Here is a 12,782-nt window from a genome sequence, read left to right on the forward strand (position 1 = left end):
GACTCGGCTAGTGAAAATAAAAATAACTATTTCTTAATGTAAATTTTTTAAATAATCATGCCTACTGAAATAGTAATTAAGTTGAGAATACCCGATAAAATGGAAGGCTAATGATCAAAAAATTCAAAATTAGTAGGAAGTACGAGAAAGAAAAAATTATAATTTATTAAGAAATCACCAGATAGACTAGAAACTATGTTCAGTTTTACAAGTAGATTAACAAAAAAATATTTGGTATGATTTCATAGATCATTCGTAGAAACGTAAAGCATTATTAGCGAATATGTAATTAACTGAATTTTATTACATAATCTGTTCAACCTGTTGACTACTGGATATCAGTATACTTAGGTGGTTGGGATACAATTAACCACACATCTCAGGAATAGTCGGTCTGAGTCTGTATGAAACTACACCTAAGTGACATGACATAAATATCATCCTTACCTCATTCGGCCATAGGACTAATTATTGTTCATAAGGTGCTGCAGACTCGATACAATCGTTGGCAAGCAATGGATTTGCTGTTTTATTTCTATTGTTATTGTTTGGAAATCCCGTTGACCTTTCTGCCAGATCCATTCCCAATCTGTTTGCGTTTTGGCAATGAATTTCAATTAGAATACAGATTCGCATGGATTACTAAAACGAAGGTATGTAGATTACGTGCATTTATCGGACGGCCTAAGTCGCTTAACAATGCAACGAGAACTGATGTTCTTAAAAAGGAAACCGATCAAGGCTAGATACATTAAGAGGTTACTGTCCACTACAATGGTGGATCTCTTCTCATTGCTATAGATCAGTTACGAAAAAATCATAAATATAATTTGATTTAATTTTTTTTACAAACTTCTAAAAATGTTAAATTCGATTATTTCTGAGAAAGTACTTAACGTTTAAGTACTTGTTGACGGTGAAATCACCATGTAGATTAATATACAAGTAAATTTTACGTAAATATATATATTTTTTTGTAAGATAAAATTAAACATATATAAACCGGGCGCTAATGATTAAATTCACTTTAACACGGGAAACAAACAACAAAGAAATATAATATTTCTCACGCAAGTTTTTCCAGATCATAAATAATACAGTACGGTAAGAACTCTTTTTTACATAAGATAACTTAAAAATTACTACTAACATAGATAATAAAACTAGTTATACATTTTATTTAATATTTCGCTGAATATCAAATAAAAGTTTAGTGATCTTTATTTTTAAATAAAAAGAGATCGGCAACTTGAAGTTAGCGTTAGAATACATAAAGTTACAAAAATCAATTTATTTGATAATTCTTAAAAATTATTTATATATTTTACAATTAATTACAATCAAAACGTAAAGTTCCCGATTTTGAAAAAGTTAAAAGACTTATAGTTATTAGTTAAAAATCGTGTGACAAAAAAATTATATAATAAAAATTTATATATATGTACAGTAAATAAAATTAACAAACATTTTCTTTATTATTCATTTTTACTTAGAAAACTAATGTTTTAAAATAATCGATAATATAGTTAAATTTACACCAAATATTTTTAATAAATTAAAACATTGAAATAAAATGTTAGTTAATTAAAATAAATATTAAGCCAAATAATGTTTCAAGCCTAATAATTAAGCCAAGATAATTGGAAACTATTTCAGTAACTACTTCAAATCACATAAACTAAATTTTGAACAATTATTATTGTTTAGGACTTTAAATTCAGCAATGACTGGTTAGTATTTAACAGACTATTTAACATATTAATAAGTTTGGCAACTCTTTCTAAAACAATAGCAAAATCACCAACACAAAAAACTGACAAAAGTTGTAGTATTTCCTGGCATTGGTTATTTACTGGAAAAATAATAATTTTTATTATTTTTAAAAATAAAAGTAATTATAATATATAAATAATAATAATAATATATAATTCTTATTTACTGGAAAATAAATTAAAAAAATTTTTAAATATTTAAAAAAATTATATTTTGATTTTTTGGTCGGCTCTCCACTCACAATATTGCAACCAACAATTTTTTTTAGTCACTTGAACTATTATTATGATTAGAAAGTTTGGTTAAAAATATCATGCAGTAAATAAAAAGATAGCTTTTTTCGATGTAGGTAGAAGGTAGAGGAGAATTGTAGGATAATTTTTTTTAAATATTAGGATAAGCAATGATCTTAATATAAGTGAGGTTGTATTTGCAAAATTTTTATAAAATTGACTCATAAAAAAACTATCTATCTCACCCATTCGAGATACTGACCCCAAAGTTTTAACAACAAATTGCCCCAAATACATGAACCCCTGTACAAAATCGGTTTATCCAGTTAAAGGTTTAATCTTCAAACACGCCAACAAACGTTCGTACGTTTCTACGTACAATACGTACCTACAAACATTAAACTCCCACACTTTTTTTACAGACGTTTCGTAGACAAGTACAATATTACTTTTTGTCATATAGTAAGATTGGGGGGGGGGGGTGAAAATGAATTTTCTTTACGTTTTGAGCTATAAGCAACACGAAATACATATATATATATTTCCCCCCACCCCAGTGGGTCAGGACTAACTTCCCTCACCCGACCGTCTAGCCAGGGGGCTCCACCCCCTCGACACTGACGCGTTCGTTATACTTATGGTTGTCAGAATTTTAAATGTTTTACAGATATTCATTAAAGAAAAAAGAATTAGTTATTCTACTTCGATATATTTCGGTTGCCATGATGACACAGAGATATAATAATAAAGTAAAAGGGTTAATATTATTTTTCTTTAATGGATATCATCCAACGGGGCTAGGGCTTCGATCTATGGGTGAAATGAAAATCATCCGTAATCGGTCTGTTAGTTCTCGCGTAATGCTATTGCAAACAAACAGACCCACAAACATTCGCATTTACATAGAAGATATAATATATATATGTATATTGTGTGTATGTGTGTGTGTGTGTGTGTGTGTGTGTGTGTGTGTGTGTGTGTGTGTGTGTGTGTGTGTGTATGTGTGTGTATGTGTGTGTGTGTGTGTGTGTGTATGTGTGTGTGTATGTGTGTGTGTGTGTGTGTATGTGTGTGTGTGTGTGTGTGTATGTATGTGTGTGTGTGTGTGTGTGTGTGTGTGTGTGTGTGTGTGTGTGTGTGTGTGTGTGTGTGTGTGTGTGTGTGTGTGTGTGTGTGTGTGTGTGTGTGTGTGTGTGTGTGTGTGTGTGTGTGTAATTTCAATTCAATTGAAATTTATACATGTAGTGTATATGAAATTTTACATGAGAAAATTTTATGAAGATTGGTTGAGTCGTTCTTGTGTTATACACAGTTGTAATGGTGTAGTTTTCATACACGCTTATGCAGAGAGTTAACAGTAGTGACCGAGTTGAAAATTGACGGTTGGGGTGAAGACTTTATTAGTTAATCGAACTTTATGTAGTTGCGTTATACATGAAAGTTAGTAGGATTCTGTGAGCATGTAGGGAAACGAAATTCGGTCTTCACTCGCAAGAGTTTTTTTTTTTTTTTTTTTTTTTGTTTTTTGAAGTCCCTGGGTCATGAAAATTCGAAAAATTCAGTAAAGCCCATACCCCATTTTTTGACTGATTACCTTCATTTCTTTCTTTCAGTATACCTATAGAGCGGATGATGCCAGGAAAGTAAAACCATAAAAAAATTTATTTCAAATTTGCCTTTATTTGAAATATTCAATCTACATATATGTTATAAATTTATTGACTTTTTAAATACATATGAAGTCAAATTTTATTGTAATTTTTTTTTTTCATCGAAGTATTCATTATAACGAAGATGTTGCGGTTTACTTACATCACCCTTGTGCTGTTGGACAATTATACTTCCTTCTTCTTTTGTTAACTGCATTACCCATTCTTACTGAAGCCAAGGTTCTGATCCCGCAGAGTTCCTTACAAAAAAAGAATTGTTTACAAAATAATAATAATAATAATAAAATTAAAATTATTAGGATAAAACTGTGTAAATAAGAGAGAAAAGAAATAAATCCCTTTCAAAGTACATAAAATATGTTTTAAACACTGTATATTGTATGTGTGAATGAAACTTTTATTACAGATGGAGTTCACCAAAGCGATGACAACAAAAATGATAGTTTTATTCGGGTTAGCGGTAATGATTCCTTTGGCTTTCGGCGAATATAAATTTCACCCCGCATTCCTTCACCACCATGATAGAAACGGAAGCACTAATGGAACACACCATGATCTTATTATCGGAAATCTAACTAGTGGAGATAGGTAAGTAAAAATATTATCAATTCTATCTATTTTTCTGTGACTTCTTCAATAAAATTCTTCCTTTAAAATATAAATAAATTATTCTTTTAAAAATATAATTAAAAATGAGTTTTCGATACACAAGTCTTTGTCAGTAAAAGTAATAAATAATTTTAAAATAATTATAAAACTTGTAGTGTTTACTGCTAGGTTATAAATTTTCTACCAAAAAGAAAATTTTTATTGTACACAAGTCACAAGAAAAGATGCATAATATTTAAAATAATTATTTTAATTATCTATTCAAGCATTTAATACCACTCCGCCGATTTCGATGGAGGAGTGGTAGTGTCTCTGCATTTCATCCGTACGTTCAGAGATCGAGTATCGATCACGGATGACTTTATTCCTACTTTAAAAAATTCAGTAGTCAGCGATTTTGTTCTGTATGTCAACGTGTTTGTGAATGAATAAATAAAAATGATTAAATAATTATTTTAACTGTCTGATACTGTCGGACCAGTAACGTAAGTTATGTCGGTTCACCTCACCATTTACATAAACGTTGGCTTCTTCAGAGAACATAACTCTAGACAAAAACTCTGGGTCCTCCTCCGACTGGGTCAAAAACCAATTACACATTTCCATTGGGCGATCAGTATCGTCTTCTGACATGTGGTTAACACTTGTAACGTGTACGGATGATACTTGTTTTTTGCAAGATTTTCCTTACTGTTGACCGAGAAACGCCCACCGAGAGCGTTGAGGATGCCTCACATTAAATTCATCTGCAACTTGTCTGAGAGAATCCTTCTCTTCCACAAAGAAGGATAATGTCTACCCGCTCTTCAGTAGTCTACATCTTTCAGTCCTGCAACTAAGTAAGAGCATATATACTTACTGAATAATTAAGAAAATAAGATTAATACGAAGGTTTCTTTTTTTTTAATACAATGTGAAGTACACCTGGGTAAACATAATATACTCAAATTTAATCAATAATAAAAAATGAAATCTTATATTCTTGATTTTAACTGTTTTTATATTTTTCGTAAAACCTACCCATTCTATACATTACAGAAATTATATTTTACAGACGAAATGAACCGTTTAACTCTGTAAATAAAAATTTTTAATAAGGCTAGGTAGAAATTCATTTTTATGGTTTTCTTTTTTTTACACCCCTACTGATGTTCATCAAAAGTGTTTTGATAAATATTTCATCCGAGACGAAATTCTATTCATAGTTTCGAAAGGAGATTCGTTACATGTTTATCAGATTTTAAAACAACCGTCTAAAATTGACCAGACAACTGTTAACTGTCTAATATTGGTTTAAGATGTTTATTTCTTTTTTTAAAATCTTTTTATTATCCCTCTTATTCCATCAAATCCAAAATTCAGGTCCCTATTACACCAAACTTTATTTTTAAATGTAATTCTAGTTTAACAGGTCAAAAAATGCATACCCCTAAATTTCTGCATTTTTATTTTACGCTACTACTACTATTAATCTTTATAAATTTTCCCAGACATATTTTCAACAAAATGCAGTTACTTTAAGATAACTATTCATTGTTAAAGGAATATAACTCCAATCCTTTGTCGACTTGCCTTTTACGAAATTTATATATATAAAACAAACTGCATTCTTGTTTTTCCTTTTTCATTTTTGAGCGCAATAGATCATCCAAAAGTTTGATCTATCCCAAAACTTTTTTTGAGTTAAAAAACGAAATTAAGATTATTTTCATTGTGAGACCATATCGAAAAATTACACAGATTAATTTATTTATTTATACTTTACCTGATAATTAGAAGAAGAGACTACGCTAAATTTCAGCTGTCCTATTCTTACTTATGATAAGAAATGAACAATTTAGCGAATAAAAAAATTCTAAGCATGATCATGATTCATTCACATTCAAAATCTTCCAGCGGATGATATATAGGTTGTAAAATCATTTAGAAATTTTGATTAGAAATTTTCTTAGCAGCTGCAACTTTTAGACCAAAGATGCTTTTTAAATTCTCTTTTCCTAAATTATTTAAATATTATCGTTCCAGTAATAGTCTCCCAAGTAAAAAAAATTGTTTTTCTCTCAGTTTGTCTCTTTGCTTGTGTGTGTGTTCGTTTGTTTATGAATGAATACATAGGTAAACAAATAAAAAAATAAAAACATGCATAAGGTAATGGAATAAGAAAACAATTGATTTTTATTTTAAATTAAAACAAATTAAAAAGTGTACTGTTTATAAAATAATTATGCCAACAGAATTAAACTTTATTAAAATTTATCCATTTTTAATTTGTGTTTTCTAGATTATTATACCACAGTGGAGTTGTTGCAGCCGGAAGACCAAATAAAACGTTTACTTATGATTTACAATTTCCTGCTTACGGTTACAATAATTTAACAATATCGTATTTAAAGGTGATCGATTTGTTAGGAAACGGTAAAAATGGATATCCATCTTTGAAGGCAGGAGGAGTTGGATACAACTACACCGTTGTCAGTTTTAAGTCACAGAAGGGCTTTGGACTAAATTTTAATGTAACAATTTTCGGAAATGTTAAACATCATAATATAACGTTGCATTAACACCATAAACAGTATACCAACAAACAAATCATGTAAAAAATATATGGGCTACTAAAAATAATTTCATGAATAAATTTTGATTAAAATATACAAAGGACATTTCACTTACCCCATTTTTCCCAACACAATTATTTAATGTTTCAAATTTTCATATCTCTTGAATAAGGTGATTAACATAGTTGTAAACAGCGTAACCTCCGGGACCACCGTTAGGTATCGATTCAGAGGATGAGATGAATGACAGTTTTGTAGCATGTGAAAATGCCATGCCTGACCGGGATTCGAACCCGGGACCTCCAAACGAAAGGCCCAGACGATACCACTGGCGCCACGGAGGCCGTCAGGTTACATAAATGTTTCTACATTATACTACTTATCGGTAACATTTATTAAGGTTTTGAAAAATTATAAATACCAACAAACAAAGGCTACTAAAAACAACATTAAATTTTTTATTTTATTCTTCATTTATTTTAATCAATACATAGGACTTTTCAATTACCCCATTTTTCCCAGTACAGTTAATGTTTCAAATTTTCATATCTCTTGAATAAGATAATCAACATAGTTACAAACACCGTATATAAGTATGTTTTTCTCATAACAGGTTCTTTTTCATTCAGAAAAAGAAAAAAAGATGAATGAGGATGATATGTATGAATGAATGATTAATGAAGTGAATTTTTGTAGTCTCAGGTCGACCATTCCTGAGACGTGTGGTTAATTGAAACCCAACCACCAAAGAACACCAGCATCCACAATCTAGTATTTAAATCTAGGTTCAAATTCTAGTAAAGGCAGTTACTTTTATATCGATTTGAATACTAGATCATGGATACTGGAACATGTACATACATGGAATATTTCTACACTATACTACTTGTCGGTAATATTTATTAAGGTTTTGAAAAATTATAAATATTATGATCCATTTGATAAGCAATAAAACAATGAAAAAAGAACTGATAAGTTAGGAATTTATAGTATAAATATTAAAATCTATTATATTATTATAAAGATAAATATTTTGAGCTAATATGATTTTAAGATTAAATTCATTTCATTGTCTCAAAGTTGTCGACAGTCACAGCAGGAGCCATTCAAGAGGTTCTTGTTCTATAGGTTCATATTTTATCATAAAGTGCTTTTAGAAAGGACTTTACTAGTGTTGGGGAGGATTTCCAAGTCTGAAACAAGAGTTTACTGAAGTTTAGACAGACACAATTCTTGTGACTGTCTATTAAACACACATTATTTCTTAGAAAATTTGACCTTAGCGTGACACCAGAGACTTATGGTATAATGCATAGACAATTGCTGGGCCAAAAAGGTACATGAAAGTAGCATTAATCGAAAGGAAAACAGAGAGTACAGTTTATCAACTAATTGTGTTGAATTTATGAATGAAATGACAAAGAAACACCAGTTGTTACTGGTGTTTCTTAAAATTCAATAAAATAAACTCTCCAGAGAGTTCTGCTTGTTCTCTAATCTGTCATATGCAGCCAAGGAGAACTAACATAATCCTTTTCTGAGAAAAGACAGGCATTCCCATTAAATTTAGAAATCTCATTACAAATTATGCGAGTCTCCAAATCTGGCTATAATGAGGGAGGAGGTAGTACATTCATATCTTACATTAGTAGATTATTAGTACATTCATAACAAATATCGATATTTGTTATTTTCTCATCTACATCACAGATTACCTAAACTAATACTAGCATAAAACTATCTGTTTATAAAACAATCACCAAATATACTTTGATTTCTTGGGCAATCCACAAATTACAGTTGGAATCTAATCAATTAATCCTTTTTGAGCAATTTCATCTGCATTTTGTGGCAAATTAATAATGCATTCGTTAGCTTTACAAATTACCTTCTCAAAGTATTTCTATGTACACTGAAATCCTCACTAACACTGTTCTGAAGTCCTAGATATGATAAGTCTGAGAAAAATTTCCATTTTTTGTTATACACTTAAAGTAGCACTTCTAGTTTTAATCTGTTTCAAGGAATAACAGATTTGCCAAAAACTCGAACTGGTTTTTCTTAGCAAAGATTTCTAGCACTAGTCACCACTGACTCTTCTGGACTCCCTTAGTTTTTTTACATTACAAATGCTCATAAATGCAACCATTTCAGTAATAATTTTTTTCAGTTACTACTAAGTACAGTTAGCTTAATAAGCTAGTAATTAAAGACAAATTAATTAGTGTAATTTCACTATGTAATTGGAGTAACAGAAATTGTAATTATTCTGTTATTAAAACAAAAAAAATATAAACAATTTACTGAAAAAAGAGGTAGTAAACGTAATTACTTATTTATATTCATCTTTTTCAGCATCTATTTATATTTTTATTTTTTTCATCTATTTATATTTCTTGTTTTTATTTTTATCTTCATTGGGATGTTCTCAGTCCAGCCGCTTCTATTACTCATTCTTGGTATTCACCTCTTAATTATAAAAAATTATAAATATAATTTGGGAGGTAGAATTACTAAAGATGGACGAAGCAGGAGCGATATAAAATGCCGAATAGCACAAGCTAAACAAGCCTTCAGTAAGAAATATAATTTGTTTACATCAAAAATTAATTTAAATGTCAGGAAAAGATTTTTGAAAGTGTATGTTTGGAGTGTTGCTTTTATATGGAAGTGAAACTTGGACAATCGGAGTATCTGAGAAGAAAAGATTAGAAGCTTTTGAAATGTGGTGATATAGAATAATGTTAATCAGATGGCTGGATAAAGTGACAATTGAAGAGGTATTGCGGCAAATAGATACAGACTTATAGGCCACATACTAAGGCATCCTGGAATAGTCGCTTTAATATTGGAAAGACAGGTAGAAGGAAAAAATTGTGTAGGCAGGCCACGTTTGGAATATGTAAAACAAATTGTTAGGGATGTAGGATGTAGAGGGTATACTGAAATGAAACGACTAGCACTAGATAGAGAATCTTGGAGAGCTGCATCAAACCAGTCAAATGACAAGTAAAAAAAAATAAATAAATAAATATAATTATAAATATTATTATAGTATTACAAAATACATAATAACATTTTTGTATATGTAAAAAGTAAAAGTCAATAAAAAGTAAATAAGTAAAGTTTTACTTATAACGTTTACTTATATAAAGTTTTACTTATAAAGTTTGATTATATAAAGACTATATAATAAAAATAGAAACACAATCTTAGTGCAGTAAAATAAGTTTATTAAACTATTATATTATTTACAATCATACAAGAGTTATTAATTCACAATTCAAAGAAGTTAATACTCTACAACAACAATAAATATAAAAGTACAACAAAAACATTTCGATAGAAAAAATAATTGGAATAAACAAAAGTAAAATTTTTAAACAATATCATCATAATATAGCAACAAGTTATGCAAAATGTTAATTCACAACTCTACAACAATCAAATATAAAATGTTTAACAAATTATACATCTAAATTTAACAAAATACGAATTAAATTATTAAAATAATTATAAATTTAAAAAAATTAAATATAATTAAAAATACATATATTTTTTGAAAATTCAAATATTTCAATATTCAAATACTTACACCACTCTACGAATTAAATTTAAGAACAGATGTTACTCACAAACAAAAGGTTTATTACCCTCAAAAATAACAATAAATACATACGCGATGGGACGCCGATTACCCGAATCGAGAAAGCCGAAAGCCGAATCCAGATAATTGGAAAATTAAAAAAGGTTTATTATACGTAGTGGACTTTAATTAATCATACATACGTTCTAATGCATGTTTAATTCATACGCTACTACATTTCCATATCCCATGCACAATTACAATTAATGAATAATTTTTAACAAAAATTAATTTATTAATGGAAAAATATACATTATTAGTTTCATCATTAGAACCAGTAACACCCTCAAAAAAACGGCAAATAATACAAACGAGTGAAAAAACAGCATGATAAAGGTTCCCTCAAAAAACAGTTGGTTTTCACATATAACAAATGGTTTATAAAAGTAAAAAATAAAGAAGCAAGCTATTCTCAATCATTAACAATTAACATAGTAGTGAAACAATTTTTTGAGAAAGAAAAATTTCGGCAGTTTGTATTATACACCACTTTTTGATTTCATAATATTTTTGTCATAAGGAGAATTGTATTGAAATTGTTTCTTTTGACGATTTAAAAAATAATGAGAACAATTAGGAACAAAATTTTAAATACTATTAATAAATTGTTGATACATTTTTATACAGTCTTGTAGAAAGAATTACTAATTCACAATACAAACAAATTTAAACACTACAACAATAATTAACATAAAAATAAAATTTAAAAAAAAATTCGATTTAAAAATCTGATGACAATTAGTAACAAAATTATTTTATAAGTAAATATTTAAAGATTTTAAATCATAATACAGCAAATAAAGTTATGTTATACTCAGTACGAACGCGTTAATCCGGATTAGACGGGGACCGCTGGTCCGGAACAGCGAAAGTTCGTAATAAAGAACACATTTAAAAAATTAAAAAATTTAACTTACATCAGTAACAGACAGTATACAAATACACTGAACTTAGAAATTTTAATTACTCTTTGACATATATTAATTTATCTTCTGTCATTTTAAATTTGAAAGTGGTTTCACGGCTGTGCGGTCTCGCAAACTCTACGATTTAGGTCAACAGCTGCTTTGAACATGATTTTGATCACGTTCTTCATTGTCTGAACTACTGTCTTCTGAATCCTTTGAAGTTGACATACAACCTTCTACGATATAATCTCACTGAGAATCTGATGTCTGAATTTTATTGTTGCAAGAGACTCATGAAGTGATATCTTCAGTCGTTAACATCTGGACAGCCTTCTATTTTTTTTTAAATAGTGGAACAAAATTCTCATCCTTTGTACAATCAAATTCAGAAGAAAAACTTTTTTCACCGTTTGGCATTTGTAGTGTTTTATTTCACCTCATTCCAAGTTTCAGAAGAATAATAAAATTACTACTACTTCATGTTTTTTTGAGCTACATGATTTTCCATTTAGTCTCTTGTTGTAGTTAAAAACAGCTGAAGCTTTATTCTCCTGACGCGTTACTTGACAGTAGCAATGTCACTCTTCTTTATTGGATTTATTTTTCTTCTTTATTGGATTTACCAGAAGAGTTGAGGCCAATTTTTTTTTGGAACATTTTAAAATTTAAATCTTTTTTGTCGGCATTATAAATTTGTGTTGGAAGCAAATTTCTTCATTAATACGCTTTATAATTTAAAGAAAATTCTTCACTAGAAATATATCTCCCAAAAGACTTTTACTGGACTGCTTAGCTGTCGAATACAATGATGTTAATCTTGAAAACCACCCAAAACTCGCATTTAACCAGTCATTACCTAATTTTTTTGTATGGCCTTTGTTTGAACCATCGGACTCAAAAAACTCCTTGTACGTTTCTTGACAGAGGCAGATGTATAAAAAAAGCCTCATCTACATTATCGTTCTTTGGCTCTTTTATAGTAGCTCTTCTTTCAAAACAGTCTTTTGCTACCATTTTAGCGTAAAAATCTTATATTTTTTTAAATCAACTTATATTTTTCTGCAGTCTGACACTCTTCCAATACCAACTCAAGTGCAATATTTGTTGCTCACGTTTACGCGTCTATACGATATAACACGTACAGTTTTTGTTTCATAAATAATGTCACAGTTTTTCTTTTTGTACTCATCTTCACGAAAAAACAATAAACGTTAACAGTCACGTATTCAAACGCAGAATCGACTAATGAAAGTAATACACTGTAGTGGACCAAATTAAAAATTGATGCTGGTACGATAAAAGAAAGACTTCTGAACCGCGTGTGGTACAGTACTACAGTACTTTTTGTGAAATAAAAGTTCTGTAGAAGCAGGCGAGTTACTCTTAAA

General features: G+C 29.4%; 1 protein-coding gene across 1 annotated transcript; it reads left to right on the forward strand.

Moving 5' to 3' along the window:
- Positions 1 to 948: 948 nt before the first annotated feature.
- On the forward strand, positions 949 to 6,940 carry LOC142330211 (putative salivary secreted peptide). Its single transcript, XM_075375343.1, has 3 exons — positions 949 to 1,104; positions 4,083 to 4,264; positions 6,567 to 6,940. Exons 2-3 carry the CDS (start codon positions 4,083 to 4,085, stop codon positions 6,844 to 6,846), a joined length of 462 nt encoding a protein of 153 aa, XP_075231458.1. The 5' UTR covers positions 949 to 1,104; the 3' UTR covers positions 6,847 to 6,940.
- Positions 6,941 to 12,782: the final 5,842 nt, after the last annotated feature.

The sequence above is a fragment of the Lycorma delicatula genome, chromosome 9 (genome assembly GCF_047948215.1).
Source record: "Lycorma delicatula isolate Av1 chromosome 9, ASM4794821v1, whole genome shotgun sequence".
In the NCBI taxonomy this organism is placed as follows: Eukaryota; Metazoa; Arthropoda; class Insecta; order Hemiptera; family Fulgoridae; genus Lycorma; species Lycorma delicatula.